The following is a 25,556-nucleotide window of genomic DNA, read 5'->3' as shown; positions in this document are numbered from 1 at the left end:
CTAGCTAGTGGAACAGCAGGGACATGCAGCAGGGGCAGCAGGACTGAACTTGATAGATACTTGGCTGAAGAGTGTGAAGAAGATACAAAAAAGTTTGATATTCTTGCTTGGTGGAAGGGGCAGTCTACTAGATTTCCCATATTGTCCACAATGGCTCGTGATGTGCTCGCCGTACCAATTTCCACAGTTGCTAAGTGAATCTGCCTTTAGCACATCTGGGAGGATTCTAGATGATTTTAGGACTTCACTAACTCCATTTATGGTTGAAGCTCTTGTTTGCACTCAAGATTGGCTTAGAAGAGCAACTCCTATCAATATTGAAGAAAATACAGAAGAGTTGGCCAAACTAGAAGAAGGTAACTCTATTTTACCATTTGTTTCTGTTTTCAATTTTCAACAATTATTTAATGTATCCTTTGTTTGCTGTTTTCTATTTGTAGAAATTATTCAAGAATTGAAGGACAAGGCTACTGTTGATGCACATGCTGCGCCGTCACAAATCCAAGGCAGCAAAAAAAGATGGTTACATCCACCAACATCAGCTCACAGCCAAGCAAAAGCTCACAGCCAAGCAAATGCTTAAGCTCCAAGAACAAGAGCTTTTCTAAAGATAAATGACCATGTGAGTTAAATAAATGTATATCATTTCTCCGATTCATATACTCATCATCAATTCTATTTTTTCTTACTCGTTTCAGTTTGCAAATAATATTTCAGCTTGTGATTGTGAAGAACTGAACTACTGAAGTGATCAAGTGAAGTCTGAAGGTGCTACCGTGCAGCCCGTGCTGGTGCTTGCTGTTGCCTGTTAGTCTAATGGACTAATGGTCGTGGTGCTGACTGCTGAGAGCTACTGAGTTGGAGACTTGAATTCTATGTAATGCTTGATTGCTTGCTACTGAGTTGGTCATTTGAATTTGAGACAACAAAAATATCTATGTGTTTGTATTGTACTGTAATACTTGCTGGTACTATAATGCTACCATTGCTTATTTGAATTGATGTAATGCTGCTACTATAATGCTACTGTTGCTTGTTTGAATTGATATTTGGATTGGTGCTAAAATTAGAGGAGGTGCTGTCAAAATTTGCTATTGAATGAGCTGTTTTTATGCATCTTGAAACTTCGGTTCCTTCGGCAAGTACCGGAACCGAATCGAACTACCCGGAACCGAAGTTGGTCGGTTCCTGCCTCTAAAAATAACCGATCGGTACAAATTATATAGGAACCGAAGTTCTGTAGGAACCGAGAAACCGAACCGATCGGTTCGGTTCCTCCCGAATGCCCAGCCCTACTAATATGTTGAAACGGCAGGGTGACTCCCATGCCTCCTTTTTCTTCCATGATAAGAAGGTACTTATGTAGTTCTCGAGCACACACACAACAGCTCGTGCTCTCTTCATCGTCATTTGCCTCCCATTCCCCTTGCTTGCTTTTGCTTGGGCCAATGAACATTGCACTTGCACCACCAGCAAGTTCAGTTCACTATTACTGTTCACTATTACTCTGTTAGGTTTGGCGGGCCGTTTCGGAGGAGGAGCGCGAGTCTTGTATGTACGATCCATCGCTCTGGGCTTTTCATGGCCCATCCGAATAATTAGTGCAGCCCAATGCTGAAAAGAGGATGTGGTCCGGGAGCGAATGGGCCTAAGCAATCACGGTCCCCCCCAACTAAGAGCCACCCAGCCCGTGCCTTACCTAGGCCCTAACTGGAATTACGGTTTCTCGTACACTAAAAAAATAGGGGACAAAAATGCCAAAAAAGCGCAAGTCGGCAAGTTTTAGGTTTTATTCGCACGTCCTTTGCCAAAAATTACAGCGCTTGACACGCCTCCCTCCCTCTATTGTTACTCTTTGGTGTTATCACATAGAAAAATAATAGATTTGTGTGGATTTGTCCAGGGTTATTATTGGCTGTAATGTATGATTTGGCCACATCTGCACAAGATCCACGAGAACTTGCTGTGCATTTTGAATCTTGTGAATTTGTTGATAATGTATTGAAATGCTTTTGTGGTGTTGTATACTTGTATGTGTAGATGGGGAAGGATGGGGGCAACTGCAATAATGCAATTGTTTGCCAAGCGAGTTAAGTGTGAAAGCATACATTATGGGCCAGTTAAGAACAAATAGGCCAACTTGAAAGCAGAGTATTCCTATTGGGGGAATACTCCGAAAGAAACATGCCTTGGGTGGGATAACATAAAGAGATTGTTCATATGCCGAATGCATGGTGGAAGATCGCTACAAAGGTGAGATTGATATTTTTATACTTATTCGTTATCGTACTATGAGCAGCTACAAAATACTCACTAATATTTTTTTCTTGCTTTTTTCTCCTTGTTATTACTCAAGAAAGAAAGCGTCACACGTCCACATTGGTTTGTTCCACCGTATTCTCTTCTCTTTTTTTTTCGTAATCTGAATCCAGCCAGGAAAATGGTTTTCAGGAAGTGTTGATGTTTCTCTGGAGATACATTTCTCCGATCTGAAATGTTTTTCTCTGACTCTGGATCTTTACTAAAAAGCACCCCTAGTTGTAACGTTAAGCAAGACTTTATTGATATTTAACTCAGTATACTTGATAAATGAAAAATATGAGCCGAATGCTCTTGCATTCAAAACCTCTTTGTCAACAAAGTCTTTGCATTTTTTTTTGTTTATATGGCTTTTTAACAAGAGCGATTTTTTTTTGAGATTAACAAGAGCGAAACTAATGGGAAGTTAGCACACATATTTCTTAGGAAAAAAATTAGCACAACCATTAGAGAGGGGAAAAAACGAGACCTAGGGTTTTAGCAGCCCAAAAGGCCCACAGATATAAACCTCTCAGCCCCCAGCCTCTCCCATTCCACATCGCGCCGCCGCCACCTCCTCGCCTCGCCCACTCCTCGCCCGAAACCCTAGCTCCCCTCATCCCCTTCCGGCGGCGACTGCGACGATGGCTGCGGCGGCAGCAGGCGGCGCCCCTCGGGCGCTCTCCCAGCGGGAGCAGGACATCCAGATGATGCTGGCGGCCGACGTGCACCTGGGCACCAAGAACTGCGACTTCCAGATGGAGCGCTACGCCTTCAAGCGCCGATCCGACGGTATGTCCACAGATCACGCGTCTCTTCTGTCTTCCTTGTTCTAGGACTCTCCGGGTGCGAAACTAAATGCGGTATTGGCTGGTGTACTTAGATAGATCCGGCTTTGCTGGTGTATGTGATGTTGGGATGTGCCGTCGTATTTTGTTGTAATTTGATTAGGCAAGTGGTACTAGTAGTTTTCTCCTGCTTGGCTTGGATGCGTAGAGTCGTTCGTTTAGGTTGCTGATATTTGCTTATGATCCTGCATCCATGTCAGGTGCCCTACACATGAGGATTAATCTTCTTAACTATGAGCCAACACAGTAAAATGAGTGGTCGGTTTCATAACTGATGTTCTCAAAGAGGTTGATATTATGGATGAGATGAAGCATTGCTGTCATATTGAGTCTATTGATTTTAACTATTGAATTCCGTAGAAAATGCTAGCTGCAGTTGCAGTTCGTCTGAACAAGAGGTCAGAGGCGAAGAGCATTGGTAAAAATATCCATTTGAACAGTGCAACATATCTTGGGCATCAGAGAATACCTGATATGTGTTCATGATTGCTTCTTAGTGAAGAAGACGGACATATCTTGGGCATCAGGGAATTCCTGATATGTATTCATGATTGCTTCTGAATCAAAAAGGCTGTTGGAGAGATAACACTAGTCTCTGATTTTCAATATTGCAAGTGATAGGAAACCTCCGTTTTTGATTGATTGGGAAATGAATGTCTTTATATTTTCCTTCTAGGTATTTTCATCATCAACCTTGGCAAGACCTGGGAGAAGCTTCAGCTGGCTGCCAGAGTGATTGTTGCGATCGAGAACCCGCAGGACATCATTGTGCAGTCTGCTAGGCCTTATGGCCAGAGGGCTGTCCTCAAGTTTGCACAGTACACTGGTGCTCATGCCATTGCTGGCAGGCACACTCCTGGTACATTCACCAACCAGCTGCAAACCTCATTCAGTGAGCCACGTCTCCTCATCCTGACTGATCCAAGGACTGATCATCAGGTACTTTTCTTTTGATTGCAAGCTTCTGTACAATGGGTTCTTGGAAATGAGCCACCTTGTATTTAGTGGTTTGATTCGTGTGCAGCCCATCAAGGAGTCTGCTCTTGGGAACATCCCCACCATTGCCTTCTGTGACACTGATTCTCCGATGCGCTATGTTGATATCGGCATTCCTGCAAACAACAAGGGGAAGCAGAGCATTGGTTGCCTGTTCTGGTTGCTTGCAAGAATGGTTCTGCAGATGCGGGGCACAATTCTCCCTGGACACAACTGGGAAGTCATGGTAATCTTTGATGTTCTTGACCTACTTGTTGATTGCTTGTGCTGGTCCAATTATTTCATATGACTTGTTGCTTCATGTCTAATCCTCTGGAGTTCCTCTTTTTCTAGGTTGATCTTTTCTTCTATAGGGATCCAGAAGAAACAAAGGAGCTGGAGGAAGAGGAGGCTCCTGTTGCTCCTGACTATGGTGCTCCCGCAGCTGATAACTGGGGAACTGAATGGGGTGCTGGAGAGGCTCCAGCTGCTGCTCTCCCTGCTGCCCCTGCTGTTGCTGAGTGGGGTGCCGCTCCAGGTCAGCTTGTCTTGCTGTGTCTTAGTTATATTTTTTCTTTGTTACTGAATTTATTTCAAATGAATGGTGCATTTTTGTATTGAATTACTTTTTACACTGAATATGATTTGACTGATAGAGACATTATGTAGTTTGATTATAGGGGAATAGCTGTTTTATTTGATTTTGATTATGTTAGAATGTTATTAGCATTCAATTGTGTACAAATTTGCTATTAAAATAGCACGTCAGCCCTTTCCTTGTGCCCTATATCCTTTTTTTTAAGTGGGCATAGCCTTCCCTCTGTTCTGAGCATAATTGAGTAAAGGCTTGGTTGTTTTACTGTTGGGCATGAACACATAAGCTTATCAGGCGTGGTAACAAGGACCTAAGCTTCTTGTCCATTTGAATTGCAGCTCCTGCGGTTGCTGATGGGTGGGATCCGGCTGCTGTTGTCCCTCCTCCGGCTGCTGTTCCAGCTGCCACTGGTTGGGAAGAAGGCAGTGCCCCAGCCCCCACCGGCTGGCAGTAAGTGGCCTCCGCATGGAACATCATTTGTCAACAACAGGAGGGAAGCCGAGTCGCTTGACTTTATGTTTCTGTCGGTAGATCTGGTTTGAATAGCTCTCTATCTATGTTGCATCGTGATGTAATGTTTAATCTGAGTCAGTTTTGGAGGTTGACATAGCTGGGCACTGCCAGTTAACTCTTTGTTGCTACCTTTCCTGGATAGCGTTGCTGCAAGCGCATTTTGATAATATATGCCTTGTAGCATTCTGGCATAGTTGTTTTGGTCTTTCGTTTACATCATATCTTTGAAGTTCTGGAAGAGGTAACTGGGAAGATGTTCGTGGAGATCTTCTAAGATTGCTGCTGTTTTGCATGCTTCGTTTTGCATCTCTGAAAGATTGAAATGCTTTGGCGTCTGATCTGAGTGAAACAGCCCTTTTTACCCCTACCACTGATTCTTGTTCCCTTACCATTTGGGTCTGGTTTTATAATCCCGATCTGTAGCTTTGCTGGACTGCATGTTCCTCGAATTATGTTGGAGGCTAAAGTTGGCCAAATTCTGCTGGTCTTGCCAACTACTTTTCCTGCCCATTGATTTTCGTTGGGCCTCTCGCGGTCATGCCCATTGTGTCGAGTCCCTGCTATTTTGCCTGGACAAGCAATTTAGTGCCTCCTATGTTTGGTGTGGACGTGCTTGCTCATGCTCTTGTCTGCTCTAGTCATCAGAGTGATTGGTTACATAAAACTCTCTGCATCTCCATTTGAGTCCTGTACTCTGGAACCGGAACAGATGGCGTGATATAGTTAGATCATAGATGAGCTTGTACGCATTCGTCATGGAGCTCTTACCCGAACATTGCTAGAAGGCAGGAACTGATCCAAGAGATGAAGTAGAACTGATCCCAAGTGAACGTGCCTGGCAGGTGAGCTGGTCAGATCACAAGGGATGGTGTCGCGTACGAGCTAGGCGTTGAAGCTGATCCGTTTTGCCGGGGCTGAACGCGCCGCCCACTGGACTGGACTGGACCGCGGCTGGGTTTTTGAGTGAGTTGCTGGTTGCAACAACCCAGAGGAGGAGATGGGAGCATTGTTTCGGAAGCCACATTGCTGCTCAACATGATCGCCTCGGTGCTCATCAAATGTGCATGAGCCGTGAAATGGTGCAAGGTTTCGGCATTGTTTAAGCAACAGCATAACAGGAAAATCAAATATGAGATTTTTTTTGTATTTTCATTTTCTGGGAACGCAAAAGAGTTTGGCTGTAACATTTGACATGAAAAGCGCATGCCGCAAAAAAGAGAGAGAAAAAACTGCAGGTCGATTTTTTTGTTCGACCACATGTGCTCGGAAAAAAACCTGAGCTCGGAAAAGGAGAACAACAGTTACCACATGTGATTCTTTTGTTCTTCTGTCCATGGTATATGTGGGTGCTTCTCGTTGTTGTCAAACAGTGAGCTGGTGTTACTGGTTTTATGTTGAGATTTAATTGGTTTGTTTAATTTTTCTGATCATGAGGCGCGAGATCAGTCATCCGAGACTGTAACTTACGTATTATGTTTGAATATCACTCAGACGGTGAGACCCAGATAAATCTGACTCACTAAGTGCTTTGCTTGCTCAAGTAGTTTAGAACGAAAACGCTGGTGGATTCCGTTGTCGAGAAGGACTAGTCATCTTGGTAGCATGAAGCTTGTGTGGGATATGAATTCCAAATGGGACTTCCAACCTTATACATGCTTTTAGCATTGCCTTGAACACATGTTCAGCACGGATGCTACCGAAGTACCAAGTAGGCAAGTATATGATAGAACTTTGGGCACCTCGAGCTTTAATAACCACTAGTAGAAGGCGCACGGAACTTGACTTGCTCTAGTTGCTTTTGCATTTCGTTTCTTTTTCAAGAGGAAAATCTCAATCCCCAAGAATTTTGTATAAACGAATCGGCGGTCGTTTTTCGCTCCAATGAAATGATGTCAAGTAACAAAAATATGGCATAAAGACATAAAAGTCGATAATTAATAAAATAGAAAAGGAGGATATTGCTGTCGAAATAAGCAGGAGCGTGGGCACATAACTCCCCTTAGATATGAAGAAAAAGAGAACTAGAGCACTCTGTTATTCTCCACTAAAAAAAATGCTGTTGTAGCCACCTCGGGACATCAAAGATCGATTGAATTTCGGTGTAATCACATATTTAGGGACCTACACATGCTTTTGGGAGGAAAAGGTGATAGTATTTTAGCAGCTTTAATTTTAATTTTTGTTTTTTACTTTTCTCGGTAACTACTATGCATTTCTTTTTTTTTGCGGGTAAATAAACAAGAAATGCGTAGTAGGTGCCTACAGGATTACGAACCACAACTTGAAACATGCAGCTAAGTCGTCAAAAGGATGTCATATTTTTTCACAAAAGGAAAAAAGGATTTGAAGGGCCAAAACTGAAAAGTTTGCGCTACATACGAAAGGTACGGGTGATTCGACTCTAGAGCGGTTGGGACAAAATGGAGACGTAGTCATGTAGCTAACATATATTACAAATTGTAGTACTTTCTTGATCGTTTGGCTTCTATTGCTGCGTACCCTTGGATTACTTTCCTGGTGCTAAGATGTCATAATTTCTTTCCTTTGTTGCATTGCCCAGCTAGCCTGCTACTGAATTTGAGTTCCTTTCACTGGTTGTTCAGTTGCAGTTGAAAATGACCCTATAAAGTCAATTTTTTAATTACAGAATATCTTTCATGGCCCCTTTTGAATTACAAAAGGTCTTGTGAAATAGATATTTTTACCTCCTTGTGGATAACTTTTCAAGTACCTTGTCCTTCAATTAAAGTAAATTATAATGTTCTTTTTTCACCTCATACATGTTCATAAACTTTTCCTAGTGCTGGTCGCCAACCTTTTACCGCCATCTAATATAGTGAACTTTTGCTATTAGAAAGTAGCAAAATGTGGGTGGTCAAATGCATATTCATACATTTAATCCAACATTCATTTCTATCGGTACAGTATCATAGTTGTTAACACTGCAGTTGTTAGTGTCATGGCACCAGTAAATTATCGATAACCGATCATGATGACATTAGTGTTAGTGATATAAAATTTAGAAATAGTATAGTTAAGCGCTGATGTTTACTCTATAATCAGTCATGCTTTTGAGGGGTTATGAATGCGAGAATAAGAGAGAAAATTTTATAACTTTTTAGACAAAATACAGTTGCGATACTAACAACAGTACTAAAAAGCATATGATTTGCACTATGAGACGTATGAAACAGATGCTATCATCATCCAGAGTTGTGCATAGTTTAACTCATGTTATGTTTTTGATGTGCCATACTTTTCTCTCCCTCGCTTCCCCATGTATTATCTAATTCCAATCCATCCATCTCAAGGAAATTTTGTGGAGCATCCAGAGCCCTAGCTGGCCGCATCAAAATCCCAAACAAACCTTGCCACCCAGTCGCTATCTCTCGCTCCATCCTCAAGCTTTAAGTTTCCGACACATACCACTACAGGCCAATAGAGAAGTTTTTATAAAATCCCTGAAAACAATCCAGGAATTCCAAGGAAGTGTAAAAACTCCACCAAAAGGTTTTGCCATCTGGTTGTGTTAGATTTCCTCTATTAAAACCATCTAGGCTCCGCTTCCCCTTCCCTCCACCACACCTAGCGCCGAGCACCTGGCAATGGCGGCTTCCGCCCCGTCCGCCACCTCCCAGATGCGCCCAAGCCGCCGCCTTTATTACTAGAGCCAACCCACCGCCCGCCGCGTCCCCCACTCCCACGAACTCCCAGGCCTACCCACCCCAACCCTCGTTCGGGCGCTGAACGCATCTCGTGCTCTGCTCCCCGGTTCTTGACGCCGCCGTTTCTTGGGCCGGTGGATGCGTCCCCGACCCCTCCCGCGCCGCGAATCCAGGCCATCAGGATCCAGGCCGTGAGCAATGGCGGCGCCGGTGGCGCCGCCGCTGTGCACCTGGCTCGTCGCCGCCTGCCTCTCCGCGGCCTGCGGCGCTGGCGACAAGGAGAAGCAGCGAAGGCACCGTGGCGCCGGCGTTGGCGTTGGGGGTCTGTTCGGCTCGCACCACCGCCCCGGCTCACGGCGCCGTGGCGGGGCTCGCTCTGGTGAGCCCATTTCCCGTTTCTTCTTGCCAAAGGCTACTTTCTTTGTTGCTTGCACGAGCGTAAAACTGTGAAAATTCGCTGCGATGGATGGGTTCTGCCGCATCGGTAGTGTCATCACGGCGATTTGGAGGAGGGTTAAAGGTGCGATTTTTATACGGTTCCAGGTGTCACATCGCACACGAGCGCGCCCGGGATGTAAGGGGAGAGAGGATTATACCCTGCTTGATCCTGGTATCTTGGGCTAGTATTTTTGTATGGTTTCGGGCTCGCCGTCAGGTCCTGCTCTTGAGTGAATTGGTGGGTTTGCAATTGCTACGTTTGTTTAACATAAAACCAATTATTTTTATCAGGAAGAGGAAAGTGTGCCTGCTGGGGAATTCAGAACCTGTTGCAAAACCTGGTGTTGACAAGATAAAGAAAACTTAAATCTTGATGAGGGAATTGACCATTCTGGAACTACAACTAGCTTGCGTTCTTTAACTGTTAATATTTTAGTAGTCATGCCTGGTGTAGTCTGCGCCTGTGTGGTACCGTTAGTTCACACAAGCATACGAAATGGAATGTGTGAATTGTGAACAAACCAACCTATATTATCTGTTAATTTTTGTGTTTTCTCCCCAGTCCATCACTTAGATGACCAATAGATGGTACTTGAAGAAGGATCCAATTGGTATAAGGGATTTTGTTGGTAACACTGCCTTTTCTTTTGTCCACTTCTATTTGTCATACATGCTGTACACTGTATGAATGAAATTCTCATGAACTGCAGGAATGTCCATGGCTGTTGCCTTGCATCCTGAAAGGGGAGTTGTGGAAACTAAGAAAACTGATGTCAAACAAAGGAGAGTAGTTGTCACTGGCATGGGTGTAGTTACACCGTTAGGCCATGACCCTGATGAATTCTACAATAACCTTCTACAGGGTATCAGTGGAATAAGTGAGATAGAGGCGTTTGATTGCTCCAGCTATCCCACGGTATTTATTTCCTTCATCTTAAGGATAATGATTTAAGGCTCATTGTGCAGTTATGCTGGGAAATGTTGTACTCTTTTGACACGTTATATGTTTCACATAGAGAATTGCAGGAGAAATCAAATCGTTTTCGACAGATGGGTGGGTTGCACCAAAGCTAGCTAAGCGAATGGACAAGTTCATGCTATATTTGATAACGGCTGGAAAGAAAGCATTGGAAAATGCTGGAATCACTGAAGAAATCATGAATGAGTTGGAAAAATCAAGGTGTGGGGTTCTCATCGGGTCTGCTATGGGTGGCATGAAGGTGCAGATTCTTGCAGTACATTATGCACTTCCTAAATAGAACATATCTTTTTCGCACTGCTTTTTCTCTCTCTCTAATTAGCTTTATTTCTGATGCTATTTTGATCAGGTTTTTAGTGACGCGATTGAAGCATTAAGGGTTTCATACAAGAAGATGAACCCATTTTGTGTACCTTTTGCAACTACAAACATGGGTTCTGCAATACTTGCTATGGACCTGGTACCTTATATGATTCATCTTTTCATGCTATTTCATTTCTTCCCTTGTTTCTTTATATATATATATATATATTATGATTCTTGATTACTGAAATTGCATTTTGTATGCAGGGCTGGATGGGCCCAAATTATTCTATCTCTACTGCTTGTGCTACCAGCAACTTCTGCATTCTGAATGCTGCTAATCATATCAGAAAAGGGGAAGCTGTAAGTAATGTCATTTTCTTATGATCCTTTCTGGAATTAGTAGTGCCTACTAATTGCAGTTGTAAACTAAACATACAGGATCTGATGCTTTGCGGTGGTTCTGATGCACCGATCATCCCTATCGGTAAGGTGCACTCTGATTATTTGAGGCATCTTCACTCCCAATTGCTATTGTTTCATTTTGACATGAACCTCAAGTTTTTTTATGCATGTATTGAATTCACTGTTTTGATTATTATAAACTGTTAAATGCAGGATTGGGAGGTTTTGTGGCCTGCAGAGCTCTTTCACAGAGAAACAGTGATCCAACAAAAGCTTCTCGGCCTTGGGATGTGGTAAGTAGCTATAAGTTAAAGAATACTAAATATTACTTTTTAGCCAAATAATTGAGTTATATGCTAGACATTTTATCAGTTATACTTACTGGTTTGGTGCATCTGTGCCTATTGAATTTTTGGAATCGACATGGTTCTTATTTGTCTCAGTATTTTTATCTTGCGTGTCACAGGATCGTGATGGATTTGTTATGGGAGAAGGGTCTGGTGTGCTTGTTTTGGAAGAACTTGAGCATGCAAAGGTTTCATTCGTGCAATTCCCTTGAGTCCGATCTCTTGTTGGTTTTGGGCTGATATTATTCAAATCCTAAGAGCTCCCATTTTGGATTTCTGCAGCAAAGAGGTGCAGAAATATATGCTGAATTTCTGGGAGGAAGCTTCACATGTGATGCGTACCACATGACAGAGCCTCATCCAGAAGGTCCTATTTTTCTTTAATGTTGTGGTGCATTTGTCTTCCCCTCTCCTATTATCCTCATCTTGTCGTGTCTAATGCTAATATCTTGTCCATGCAAATGCAATTTCAGGGAGAGGGGTTATTCTTTGTATTGAAAACGCACTAGCAGATTCAGGAGTAACAAAGGAAGACATTAACTATATCAATGCCCATGCAACATCTACGCAGATGGGTGATTTGAAGGAATTTGAAGCTCTCACCCGTTGTTTTGGCCAGAATCCGCAGGCAATTTTCGTATTTCAGGATTTCATGTTTCAGACCTAGAAACCTTATGTTTTTGTCCTCAATTTAGCTGAATAAATGATTTGCCTATATTTACTGCAGTTAAGAGTGAACTCAACGAAGTCAATGACAGGCCATCTGCTAGGAGCTGCGGGTGGAATAGAAGCTGTCGCTGCTATACAAGTAAGGAAGCTAATGTAGCTTTTTCTATCAGGGTTATTTGTTTGTTTCTTATTATTTTATTACTGGAAAATTGCTGTTTTAGGTTCTGGAACTATTGTCTATACCTTTATAGGGTCCACAATTTTAATATGTTAGTGTGCTATCTGCTGACATATGATCTACTATTCCATTTATCATGGGCAATTGTTGCACGTATCCAGACTACAGCATTTGTTTTTGTTTAAGCCAATTTGGTGTTTCTGCATTTTACAGTGGAGCCAAGTTAATATTGTCTGTAATAAATCTGAGTACAAACTTAGGAAGCACGAATATGTGGTAGCAGGTGGTGCGCAAATGCAAAATTACCACTCACTAATACAGATATACAGTCACTATATATTTACAAGACAAAAGGTAGCTGATAGCCTGATTCCCTGATAGATAACTTTAAGTGTCAACTCTCAATTGCAACTGATACATCTAGGCAGCATAACACAAGGTGGACGTCTAATTCTTGAGTTACTTACATATTGTACTCCTGAAGATTGATTTTTGTTGGGTACGCCATGTGCAGAGGAGTCTTGGGGAAGTATCCTTTTTTTTTCCTAGCATCAATATAGTGGCAGTGGTTTATTATTTATATTATATGATGTTCGATACAGATAAGCTACCTAAATGGCAGTATTTGTGCTGAAACTGTGGAAAGCACCACATTATAGCATTTTTTTTCCTCCTTAGTCATACAATTTCTGGTCAATAGACTCCGCATGAATTTACAGTGGCTCACAAAGTATCTAGATTCAGTCTCTACTGAGACTTTTTGGAAATACTTACTACATCCAGTCATTAATATATGACGAATGATGTTTTTGGGACAAAGAAAGAACCGGTTTTAGTTTGTTTTGGTTGTCCAAAATGTCATCTAGTAATGATGGAGGGGGTAATTTTTACTCAGGTACCAGACGATGTGGGTTTCCATATAAGTTGCAGAAAGTGTTTTTAGACTATATTGTAAACTTTTACCCAAATATTCATAAATTCTGATTAGACTTTGTGGCAATTAGAACCACATGATAACATCAGCAGTATGACAAAGCTAATTTAACACCCTGGTTTCATAATAGATACACTAATGATGTGACTGGCATTCAAGTATTAGATCCACTGGTTGCCCCATGGATTTTTGGTCTTTGAATTTTCACTTTTTGTGCAAGATGCACCCATTGGAAATGAGGTGGAAGTAGGATGCCATAATTGATAAAGGTGGGGAATGTTTTTTAGGGGGAAAATGCTGTTTTATTTGGATTCCACTAATTATTATCAATGTAAACTGCCTTTGAAACCTGTGAAGTTCCATGCACTTAAGTTTGACTGCCTCTGTGATGCCATGGATAAAATTGGATAGCTCCATCTCACACCAGTCACCATGTTCACCTTTAAGGTAGTAGTGTCAATAACCAGCTTCAATTCTTTTGTTCTATCTATAAAGTTGAAAGTGATGCAAATAATCGAAAAAGTTTTATTTGCCAGTTGTTCAAATTTTGTAAGTTGAGGCAATGTGCCATTTGCATTTTGATGATATTTTATTGTTTTCGGCTTGTTTGAGAACAATATTGAGAGCATCAGTTGTTTTTAGTGCCTAAACTTATAACACTTATTAGTTCATCATTTGTCATGATGTCCTGAGTCATCTTGACAAATGTAATTCCAAAGTACAAGGGTTTTGATGTTATGTTCTTGAAAAGACTATTTTCCAAAGTAAGTACCAAGGTTACTGCCAGGGCCCCTTGTAGAGGATATGTTGGGAACTTTTTTCCATGTGACTTCTTGTTCAAGCTTCTACCAGAAGTGCAATTTTATGCCTCCAAATGGAGATTTTTAACTCTTATGGGTTAACTTTCGTTCATTGCATCTGGAATGCCTTTGCACATTTTCCTTATCATTTAAGCAAACTGGTACAATGTAGCTATTTAAACAATCTGTTCTTTTTTCCTATGATTTATTAGGTTGTCATTATAATGTACTAAGCTAGCTGTTTCCAAAAAGCTCCAAACCTTGTATGTGATGGCCAACCAGCATGTTGGTATTTGATAAAATTGCATTATGAATATCGATAACACATTGCAGTTTCAGTTGTTTTCTGTTTTATTACTTGTGCATTTTTTATTGTTGTTTTATGTTTTACTACTTGTGCATTTTTAAGTGAACAGCAATGCCAGGATGCTGGATCTATCACAAGCCTTGATGCAATTTCTATTGCTTTGCGTGCTTGCAGGCTATAAGAACAGGTTGGGTACATCCAAATATCAATTTGGATAATCCGGAGAAAAATGTGGTAATTTTATTTCTCACTGAGAATTTTCCATTCTTGAATGTTGAATCCGTTTTGACCCTTTTCTTTATAACCAAATTTAACATGTGCTGGACCATCAGTATATGGAATGGTGGTGCCAGGTTGTTGTGGTTCAGTTGGGGTCTTCTTGTTTCTATGAAGTTGAAAATGAAAAGAACTAACCCAGTGAATCTATGATGCTGTGGTTCATTGAACCAATTCATGTTTAACTTCAGAAAGCGTGTTTTCAATTCAATAGCCTTGTTTATAAAAGCTAGTCTCCAATCCTGAGACATCAACTTGTTTGATTAAAGCACATAAACCTGTTTTGTGCTGTTCTTTTACCCATTTATTTTACATTCTATTTTTAATATACCTTTTCCCATCTTGATTTAGGATGTCAGCTTGCTGGTGGGTCCCCAGAAGGAGAGATTCGATGTCAAGGTGGCACTGTCGAACTCATTTGGATTTGGTGGGCACAACTCGTCGATTTTGTTTGCGCCCTTCAAATGATTTTTGTTGACGATTTTCTTGTGGTTATGCATCGTCGAAAAATTGAGACCTTATAAGACCACCAGGCTCGGCAAACATTTCCTGTACTGCAAAATTAAGATGAAGTCCAAAAGCTTAGTAGGATATATGGCCACACAACCGAGGGAAGATAACAGTTGGGTTCATTTGTAATCGCAAAGCAAAAATTATCCCGAGCGAGAAGAGCATCCATTCAGATGTTCCTTGTACCCTTTGGCTCATTCTATTTTGTTTCGGATGCTTATTGTATTTGTCATATAGGAACTTGATTGGGCGTGGTATTTTTGGTATAGCCGTTTGCCCGACAGATACAGTGGTTTTGCTTACAGATCCAGCACATGCTGCCTAGTTCATCATTTGTTGGGATGTATTGGTAACTGTAGCGATCTGGCGTGACATGAGTTCTAAGTCGCTATTTCGATTTCCTATTCTCTCGTAGACGTATGAGCCAGCGCGCGCATGGCATGTTGGGAGGATGACTATTGAGCAACGTAACTGAGTTTTATACTCAATAAAAGCACGGCTTATTGATTTGTCTTTTTTTTTGCATTAGTTTTTGATGGGTGTGCATTTTTATCCGTTGCCGATTATAAGATGCATCTCTTCTATGAATGCACAAAACATTCTGACGAACTATGAATGCATAAAACATGCTGTCATCAACCACCAAACAAAATTTGAGCTCATGCATGGAAACCAAGGAAAGGAAAAGAAATCAGCTCATGAATAAATCAGTTGATGATGGTTGTGACAGCATACTCTACCCATCTATACTTCTGTTGAATTCTTTTTGTTCACCTTATGAGTGTATTTTGTTGTCATTTTCTTTGATAACTAAGGATTTAATCATTTGGCAAGTCATACTGTCACAGATATGAGGTGGAATGAAGTCAATTGTCAACCCACTCTACATTTTACAAAGCCGAATTGGGCAATGCATTGCTTGATTACAAGAGTACATAGTTAAAAGGAGGTGAAAGTGCATTTCCATGCCTCCTTGGCTAAGTTATGAGCTAAGTGCAACACCCAAGCACCAGCTACCATTCACATGCGAAACACATAGAAGGGTTTATTTGGCAGAGCTATTAGAGCAGCTTCTACATTAAATCTAGAGGAGCTCTACCAAAAAAAAATTCGAGAGGTGATTCTCGGTTGATTATATGAATTGATTCTATAAAATGAACCAAAGGGCGTTGAGTTGAAAAAAAATGTAGCTTCTCCTTATTAATTCCCTACTCAGAATTAGTTCATACTACCTCCGTCCCTAAATAGCAACATTTAGACTGGGTTAAAATCAAATATTTTTATTTTGATCAATAATATCTTTAAAAATAATTAATTTTAAATAGAAAAGGTTATATGCTATGATAGTTGGTTTCATTATGAATCAAATAATATCATTTATGTTTTCAATTTTATAATTCTTTTACTATCCAGGGGTCAAAGTTTAAAAGATTTGATTTGAGAAAAACCTAAAAATAGCTATATTCTGGGATAGAGGGAGTGCTTAACTTGAGAATCACTTTCAAACCCAAAATCAATTCTTTCAGATAATTACTTCTCACAATGAATTAGAAGCAGGAGAAACTCTACCAAACGAGCTTGAATTTTGTCTAGGTGGGAGAGAGAGAGGAACAATACAAATAACTCTTATAGATTTGGCAATAGTGTTGGAGATGTCCTTAGATTATTACCTTTTTCCGGGAAGAAACAACACGCTCGCATTCGCATCCTACTTCAACATCTCTAAGGGATTGGAATTTTTTTCGAGAAACGCAATATAAACATAGACGCTTACATACCAAGTACCCGCACCTAACCTCAGCATTGAGAGATTGGACTGAAACACATTGATGTACTAAACCTCGTCGTTCGACGCTAACATAAAGATTTATGAAAACTTTATGGTAAAGAGGATAGTTAAATTTTTTTAATATAAATATTTTAAGGAAAGACAAGGTTGAAAACGAATAGATATATTTTTGGAAAGACAGAATTGAAAAGGAACTTAAACCCTCACCCCTTCCCTGCATTATTATTGCCTCAAACTCAATCTTGTTGAAAGTAACTGAAACCCAATAAACTTGCCTCCACATTGCGAAGCAAAACCTGCATTCTCGTGACTTGTGAGGCAGCTCTATTGATGCAAAGAAAACCACAATTAATACAAAATTTTAAGAGGGCGATCGATCGAGTTAAAGCGACCAAGACGAAGAACCTCATATTGATTGAGGCCTTGCATAGCTGCATCCATGCATTTCTGATCATGCATGCTGATGGGCTACAGCAGATTCTTCTGCCAGCACGCCTCGAGCCCTGCTCCTGTTTCCACCTCTGCATGAATTTGTCTGCCAGCGTCTGCTCCTCTAGGCTCTACGTTCTGCTTTAAGTGTTTACCAACTTATTACAGCCAGCCTGAAACAGCATGCTGTAATATCTGCAGTGTCAGCTGCGTGCTAGGGTGCATTGGACGACAGCAACAACAGCGTTTGCATTGACATGCATGCATATGCATGCCCAAGTCACCAGAGAGCTAGAGAGAGGCATGGAGCAGTCTGCCAAAACCTTGTTTGCTGACATATCCTATGCACGTTGCGGCCAAAACTGGTTCGAGTTGTTTGACGATAATGGAAAAAAGTCTAGGGCATCTTTTCTTTTTTCCTTTCGCTTTCAGTCCGAAGAAAGTGTTTCGTGCACTTCTCAAATTCTACAAGGATTATTCCAGTTGGCTACTATGCAGGGGCGAAGCTAACATAAAAATTGAGGTGGTGCGCCCCTCAAGTATCAAACCAATTTTTCTTGTGATATATGGTAAATATTAGTGAATTTACTGATAAAAGTTGGTTTTACCCTGGTGCCTATGCACCAGGCTAGCATGCCGTGGCTTCGCCCATGCTACTATGTGTTCTTTGATAATTATTAAAGCTCTATATCACACGATTTTCGTAACAGGAACAACAAAAAATTAAAATATTTTGGTAAAGTTTAGAACATAGTATGTGCTAATTAGAGGAGTTGCACATGTTTGTCTTGGATAATCAAGGAAGCAAACCTTTGATATTACAAGACGAAGAACATGGTTAACCAACGTTGTTCATACTACAGTGTGATGACTGTCATAGACCATGGCACTGCTTATGCTGTGGACGATGCCAGCAAATCTGAGAAGAAAAACATCAAAAATATCATACCTGGTTCCTTAGAATATAATGTGAAGGCCGGATGAATGTTGTGTAGTCTCCTTCCATTTATCTTTAAGAGGTGTACTTCGTTTCGCTTATTTGGACAAGCATTTGACTAACAATTATTCTATATAAGTTTTATGACACAAAATTAATGTTGTTCGATTCATATTAAAAAAAGTTACTTATGATACTAACTTCATATTACATAAATGGCATATCAATGGAGTTAAGATGTACTCCCTCCATCCACAAATATGCATTTTAGAACATCAACAATTCAGTATGCTACTTGGACCAACAAGCAACAGTATCTATAAAAATAAATTATTTTAAATAAAATGAATTACATATTAAGATGTCATTTTTATGATGAATCTAGTAACTTTTACTTTTATGTTGATAATCTTTGTGAATTGTTTTGCTATTGATAGTCAAAGTCAAAAAGATTTGACTTAGGACAAACTAGAAATGCTTATATATATATATATATATATATATAGAGAGAGAGAGAGAGAGAGAGAGAGAGAGAGGGAGTAGAGACTAATGAAGGGAAAGTACATATATTTTAATTATCAATAAAGAGTTAGTCCATTTAGTATTTATGTTATACGTTTTTAGGCATTCTTTAAATAATACTTCATATGGTCAGATTTACTTTACTATTTTTAAGCATAATGTTCCAAATTATCAATAAAACTACTACAATTGTCATTAGAATTATTTTATGCCATTAATTTTTGATATTACATTATTATACTTATCATATATATGCAAAACTGTAAATGATTCGATTTGTGAAAAAAAAATTTATAGATGATATCAGAAAAGGTACTTTCCGCCAGTAACATGAACACATCGAAACTGGAAGAAATCAGCCACATCAAATAAAGAGAAAGTGTACGAAATAAGAATAGTAGTTTGTTCAGCTAACTGACCTCTTAAACATGCTCTACAATTCTAAATATGACTAGTTACTTTATGAATAACCATCAACACCACATATGCAATATTAAAATTTGAGACACAGTAAAAACAAGATGATGAAAATGCTGCAGTTGTTAATTAGCATAGAGATAACACTGTAAGTACATCAACAGGGATCTTACAAAAGGTTGATGCTATCCAAAGATGTCCTCAGACCAATGATACTGAACACATGTCTGCTGGCACCATGGACGATCGATCGACGGTATCTTTAGCCGCAAGTGCAATCCGTCCCATCTCTCCTTGTACCCTACTCGCTCATAGAATGATTGGCTACAAACAGGGCATGGTCGTTGATCTCTCCCACACCCCCCCCCCCCCCCTCTCGCTCTCCCCTGCTGGTACTAGCGATGAATTTTGGTCGAAACACGAACAAGCTGGAATCGATTTTGAGGGCCGAAAAGGAGCTGCCGGCCGGCCGATCGCAACTGAAGTCCATAATTCATTCACTGCATGGACGACCGAGTACGTGCCTATCCAAAACTGAACACCGAAGCGGTGCCCGGTCACATACATGCAGGATAGATACTGTAGCTCTCGTTCAAAGTCTGACCGCGCTAGTATTGCATTTTCTTTTCTTGGCCCAGTCTAGCTAGTATGCATGCATGATTGAATGCCCGTGATGTATGTATATTGCGCTCGCCCCGGAGCCTTCAGCTTGAATGCTTGATCCGACGGCGTCCTAGTCACGTACAGATCATCACGAAGGCTAGCTACTAGGTGGCCTGGAGGGCATTGCAACCCGATGGTTTTCATAGCATTAATTATACCGCCATATAGGATTTTTAGCTTATGTGACACCAAAATAAATGAGAGTGGAGAGAGGAAGAAACTGGGTTTAATGCAAGAACTAGTGTCAATACGTAAACTAATACGCTAGATCGACATTACAAGTTGTGCATTGAGAGTGAGGTGGTGCCTTCGTAATAAATGAAGAACAAATATGATAGGTGGAGAAAAGAGAGTGAATTTAATAGGAATCCACACCAATATATCATGGGTTGTAGAGTGTAGTTTTTAAAGATGGTGTCTTGATAATATAGCAATATAGACACTACCTATAGATACTATGAGTTGGGATTGCTCTAAGTGTATGGTCGCTGAGTAAGGTGAGAACATCGACTCAATATGGTAGATTAATCGATCAAAGTGTCCTAAGAAAACCAACCGGTCTGAAGCTCTACTTGGATCCACTATCATGAATAGTAGTGATGTACATTTAGGTTCCATGTAAAAAACAATTCCAAACTTTGGTTCCGAACTACTGTTTCTGTGCTGAGCTTGAAGATTTGAATATGATTCCCGCCGCAATGCAAGAACCATGTTTGGATCAACAATTTTCAGAGAGATTGTTATGCTTGCTTGCTGGTCTATAATAGTACCATTTTTTGCGCTGGTATACTCTCTAAGGTGCGTTGGAAAAGCTTTTTTTTTTTCAAGGAGGAACTATCCCATGTTCTTAGAGCTAAGCCATCTGCAATTTTAATTATGTTTTTCTATTAAGTTCTTCTTTGGGCTTAGAGGTAGCCCTTGTAAACCTGGCCGGGAGACTGCTCTAGGTTTGAACGTATTTTTTTCATTTTTCTTATAAGAAAGGTAATTTTGCATTGACTATATCTGTGGTGGCTTGTAACCCCAAGTATTCATGTCGTTTAATTAAATACTAACCGTGAATAATCGGCTACATATAGATGATAGTTAGGAGACGGCATAGATAAGATTGAAGGCAATTAGGATTGCGTGGAATGATTGATTGATTAGATCAAGGATGTGTTACACACTTATAGGCAGACCCTATACCAGTCGAGGAATAGCTTGCCTAACCTAACTAACAGGTACGGTGGCGCCTAGGGCCGGCCACTACCCAGGCGTGCCACACGTCTGGGCTCTCACGCACACACATATTTACATATCTAACACCCTGTCGTCGGCAGCCTGAACGTTCAGACTAGACCTGAACTCCGTGAACTCAGAAGATAGCAGGTCTTTAGTGAAGATGTCGACGCACTGTGAACTGGTAGGAACAGTGCGAACGCAGACAGCTCCTGTAGCAACTCGCTCCCGAACGAAGCAGAGGTCGATCTCCACATGCTTGGTGCACTGATGCTGGATGGGGGTTGGCAGACACGTAAACAGTGTTGATGTTGTCGTAGTAGACCAAAGCATCCTAGCTCAACTAGAAGTTGGCGCAACCACGAAACCTCAGCCACGGCATTGGCGACAGCTCGATACTCCGCCTCTGCACTCGAGTGAGATACTGCAGTCCGACGCTTCGAGGACCAGGAGATGAGGTTGTCGTCCAGGAATACTGCATAACCTGAAGTTGACTTGCGAGTGTCAAGGCAACCAGCCCAATCAGCAATAGAATAGACCACAAGATCAGACTGAGAAGACGGACACAAGTGTAAACCTAGGTGTAAGATGCCTTGTATGTAGAGAAGAATCCGCTTGAGAGAAGCAAGATGAGGCTCTCGAGATCATGCATGTGGAAACATACTTGCTGACTGAGTGAAAGTTACATGTTGCAAAGCTCCAGCAAGGCTGCGAAATTCTATAGGATCGGCAACAGGTACTCCACCATCAGCAGGAAGCTTTGGATTTGTGTCAACTGGAGTGGCACAAGGCTTGCGGTCAGACATACCAGCACGGTCGAGAATCTCCATCATGTACTGCCGCTGAGATAGAAGAAGACCATCACCGGAACACTGCACGCGCCTACCTAGAAAATGATGAAGCTCCCCCACATCCTTCATAGAGAACTCCTGCTGTAGAATGCCAATGACACGGAGTAGCAGGGGTGGCGACGAGTCCGTAAGAACAATGTCATCCACGTAAAACAGTAGATAGACAGTGTCCGCTCCCTGGTGGTAGATGAACAGCGAAATATCTGTCTTGGCTTCCACAAATCCAAGATGCAAGATGTAGGAGGCGAAGCGGCTGTACCAAGCACGGGCACTTGCTTAAGATCATAAAGCGATCGATTAAGCTGGCACACAAAATTAGGGTGAGCTGAATCCTCGAAACTTGTTGGCTGGGAGCAATAGACTGTCTTAGACTGGTGGCTATGGGGGAAAGCATTCTTCATATCCAGCTGATGTATCGGCCAGCGATGAGGAGTGCCAAGGACAAAACAGTGCGACTTGTAGCTAGTTTCACAACAGCGCTGAAGTTCTCATTACCTGGACACTGAGTGATGCTGCGGAGAACCCAGCGGGCTTTGTAGTGCTCTAGTGTACCGTCTGCCTTGTACTTGTGCTTGAAAACCCACTTCCCTCTCACAATGTTGGCGCGCGGCAGACGTGGGACCAAAGCCCATGTGCGGTTGGCCAAGAGAGCGTCGAACTCCTCCTGCATGGCACCTCGCCAATTTGGATCGGCAAGGCCCCCGATATGAACAGGGAATAGGAGATAGTGTCGTGGCATTGTAGATCAACGGAATTGGATGCCGCTCTTCCCGCGTGTAGTCATGCTGTGTTGGTTAGACACAGGCTGCACGGGGACAGCGCCGCGACGAAGCGGCCGAAGAGTAGGCAGTGGAGCGGGATCCTGAGGAGAGGACCTGATGGGGGCATGAACGGCCCCGCGGGAGTAGACTTGCATGCAGTCTCCGAGGGGCCTCATGCGGGAACCCGTCGAGGGAGATAGGGTACCAGCAGGGGGTGCGGCTGGTGCTCGCAGCAGGCGGCGCTATGGCGACAGGCGACGGCGGCGACAAGGGGGCGGCAACCGCAGCTGCGCCTAGCGACGGGGAGGTGGCGGCAGCGCTCGAGGATACGGTGGCCGCACCGCGCGGAGCACCCAGCACGGGGGTGACTCCAGTTGCTGGAGCGGCGGCGGTGTCGTAGGCGTGGAGGCCGTGACCGAATGTGGTCGTGCAGTGGCCGCCCATGGCTGGGTGATATCGCTAGGAGGAGCACCTGCAGGTAAAGACTGTACGGGTCCAATGGGAGCCGGTACAAAGTCAGTGTGATCCATAAGGAACTCATAGTCCGCCGTATCCGGGGGGTGGGGGGACGACTGTGAGGAGAACGGGAACAAGGTCTCATCAAACACCACATGGCAAGAGATGATGAATCTGTTAGATTGTAAGTCAAGGCAGCGGTACCCTTTGTGATTAGTGGAATATCCGAGAAAGACACACAAGGCTGAACGAGGAGCAAGCTTGTGAGCGGCAGTTGCTGAAAGGTTAGGATAACATAGCAACCAAAAACACGAAGATGACCATAAGAAGGCTGAACACCAAATAAAGCGAAGCGAGACGTAGAGGACTTCAGTGTCTTGGTAGGCAAAATGTTCAGCAAGCGTGTGGCGGTGTGGAGGGCCTCAACCCAATAAGGAGGCAGGCTGGCCTGGAACAGAAGTGAGCGAGCAGCATTGTTAATTGTGCGAATAATGTGCTCTCCTTTACTGTTCTGAGGTGAGGTGTATGGGAAAGACATGCGCAGGTGAATGCCGTGTGTGAGGAAAAAAGTGCGCATGCTGGAGTTGTCAAACTCGCGCCCATTGTCGCATTGGATAGCCTTCACCATGGTGCCAAACTAAGTACGCACATTGGAGAAAAAGTTTGCCAAAGTGGAGAAAGTGTCGGATTTCATGCGTAGGGAAAAGTCCACAAATAATGAGAGCAGTCATCTAGAACAAGTAGATTATTTAAATCCAGAAGCACTAGGGAACGGCAATGTCCACAAATCACAGTGAATGGGATAAAAATAGTAGTAGCACGAGAGCTTGACGACTGAAAAGGCAAACGAGTATGGTGTCCTAGCTGACAAGCATGACACAAGGAGCTAGATGCTTTATTACAGGAGGGAATGACCGCCGCGAGACCTCATGAGGGGGGTGTCACCGAGACGGTGATGCCATAGCAAAGGAGCAGAAGTGCCTATGAGAGCACGTGTCGTGGGAAGCGGTAGTGGGTACAGCGGACTGGAGCTATTGCACTTGATGATCACTCTCTCTGACGCCAGATCCTTCACAGAACAACCAGCGGGGTCAAATTCAACGAAGCAATTGTTATTAGAAGTAAATTGGCGTACGAAAATAAGATTCTTCATAAGTCATGGAGAAACAAGGACGTTATTAAGAGACAAATGACCAGGAAGAGATGTAGCGCTAGTAGTGGTGACGGGAAGCAACGAACCATCACCGACAACAATTGATGAAGGAAAAGGGTACCGTGGAGGTAAAACATGTGAAAGAGTGGAGGAATATGAGGTCAAGTAAGAGGTGGCAGCTAAGTCGAAATACCAATCAGTCTGCTAAGGTTGCTGGAGCGACATGGTGCTGAAAGTCGATGCGAGCGACTGCTGATCCCAGGAGGAGGGGAGGCCGGTCATGGGGTGTTGAAACTCGGGGGGCGACTGGTGGTTAGGTGCCAAGTTGGTGCCGTAGTAGAGCTGAGGTGCTGGAGTGCCGTAGTACGGGTTCTGTAAGGCTGAATGGGCGCCTGAAGGGCCTGTTGCTGCACCTGCAGCGCCAACTGCTGGGCGACCAGCACCTGCTGGTTTGGTGCGGGAGGTCCAGGCGCGCCAGCAGTAGTAGGTGGGGTGATCGGAGGCCTTGAACCGGGCCACATGTGGATGGTGCCCGTCCAAGGGTTGTAGAAGGAGGGCCACTCCGCGGCGGCCCAAGAGGGGCGCCCGCTTGACCTGCTGTTGCCTGCGAAGGTCTGGGAACTGCTGCCGCCCTTGCTGGAGCTCTTGCTGTGCTTGCCGCGGCCGCCTTTCCCGGAGGAGCTCGAACTGCCGGAGCCGCCACTACCACCACCCCTTCCCCCCGTTGCCCTTGCCGCCCCCAGAGCCAGAGCTAGCTGGACCAGCTGGAGGGGCACTGAGAGGGTGGTGCTGAAGGGCGCTGAGGGGAGGTCGAGGTGGAGGTCCCAGTGAGAATCGCAGTGGAGGGGGTGGTCGCCTGGTTCGCCAAGGTGAGCTCCTCGAGGATGAGGTCATCACACACCTCCAAAAAAGGAGGGGAACGGGAAACCTCGGTGAAGATGATGGCTGATGGAAGTGAACTTCTCGTTGAGACCGCGAAGCACGTTGAGGACGAGCGTACGGTCAGTGCCAGCCTCGCCAAGGTCAGCTAGGTCATCAGCCATACGCTTGAAGCGCTTGCAGTAGTCCATGACGGAGAGGTCGCCTATATGAACGTCCTGAAGCGGGCGTCGAGGTGAAGGGCGCGCGCCTCTCTGTTCCCAAGGAACTAGGCCTCAATGGCCAGCCAGGTGGAGCGAGAAGTGGCGCCTTGAAGAACGTGCTCTTGCAGCGAGTACTTGCCGAAGGTGAGAAGGAACTGCTCACGCCATCGGGAGTAGCTGCCAGAGGTAATGTCGAGGACGACGGGGACGAGACTCCGGATGCTCTGCACGGCAA

General features: G+C 43.1%; 3 protein-coding genes and 1 long non-coding RNA gene across 5 annotated transcripts; 2 read left to right on the top strand and 2 right to left on the bottom strand.

Annotated features, from left to right (window-relative positions):
• Positions 1–2,836: 2,836 nt before the first annotated feature.
• On the top strand, positions 2,837–5,491 carry LOC112877137 (40S ribosomal protein Sa-2-like). Its single transcript, XM_025941345.1, has 5 exons — positions 2,837–3,090; positions 3,823–4,085; positions 4,171–4,368; positions 4,476–4,659; positions 5,055–5,491. Exons 1-5 carry the CDS (start codon positions 2,943–2,945, stop codon positions 5,168–5,170), a joined length of 909 nt encoding a protein of 302 aa, XP_025797130.1. The 5' UTR covers positions 2,837–2,942; the 3' UTR covers positions 5,171–5,491.
• A 3,243-nt stretch (positions 5,492–8,734) lies between these two features.
• On the top strand, positions 8,735–15,386 carry LOC112875024 (3-oxoacyl-[acyl-carrier-protein] synthase II, chloroplastic-like). 2 transcript variants are annotated; one of them, XM_025938701.1, is made up of 13 exons: positions 8,735–9,273; positions 10,043–10,248; positions 10,349–10,552; positions 10,661–10,771; positions 10,882–10,977; positions 11,056–11,101; positions 11,233–11,312; positions 11,486–11,554; positions 11,649–11,733; positions 11,840–11,994; positions 12,094–12,174; positions 14,429–14,488; positions 14,882–15,386. In XM_025938701.1, the coding sequence occupies exons 1-13, from the start codon at positions 9,093–9,095 to the stop codon at positions 14,996–14,998; spliced, it is 1,491 nt and encodes a 496-aa protein (XP_025794486.1). In that variant the 5' UTR covers positions 8,735–9,092; the 3' UTR covers positions 14,999–15,386. The 2 variants fall into 2 exon arrangements, with proteins under 2 accessions (XP_025794486.1, XP_025794488.1); XM_025938703.1 differs by lacking the exon at positions 8,735–9,273 and adding an exon at positions 9,895–9,961.
• Positions 15,387–21,090: 5,704 nt separating this feature from the next.
• LOC112873262 (uncharacterized mitochondrial protein AtMg00810-like) lies at positions 21,091–22,539 on the bottom strand. The gene is made up of 4 exons (XM_025936260.1): positions 22,365–22,539; positions 21,705–22,144; positions 21,387–21,569; positions 21,091–21,291 (listed from the first exon to the last, which is right to left on the bottom strand). The coding sequence occupies exons 1-4, from the start codon at positions 22,537–22,539 to the stop codon at positions 21,091–21,093; spliced, it is 999 nt and encodes a 332-aa protein (XP_025792045.1).
• A 1,279-nt stretch (positions 22,540–23,818) lies between these two features.
• On the bottom strand, positions 23,819–24,853 carry LOC112878200. The gene is made up of 2 exons (XR_003225650.1): positions 24,433–24,853; positions 23,819–24,155 (listed from the first exon to the last, which is right to left on the bottom strand). It is a non-coding gene; the product is annotated as an uncharacterized LOC112878200 (long non-coding RNA).
• Positions 24,854–25,556: the final 703 nt, after the last annotated feature.

This window comes from Panicum hallii, chromosome 9 (assembly GCF_002211085.1).
Source record: "Panicum hallii strain FIL2 chromosome 9, PHallii_v3.1, whole genome shotgun sequence".
NCBI classification, from domain to species: Eukaryota; Viridiplantae; Streptophyta; class Magnoliopsida; order Poales; family Poaceae; genus Panicum; species Panicum hallii.
This window is presented reverse-complemented; position numbering and strand designations above follow the sequence as displayed.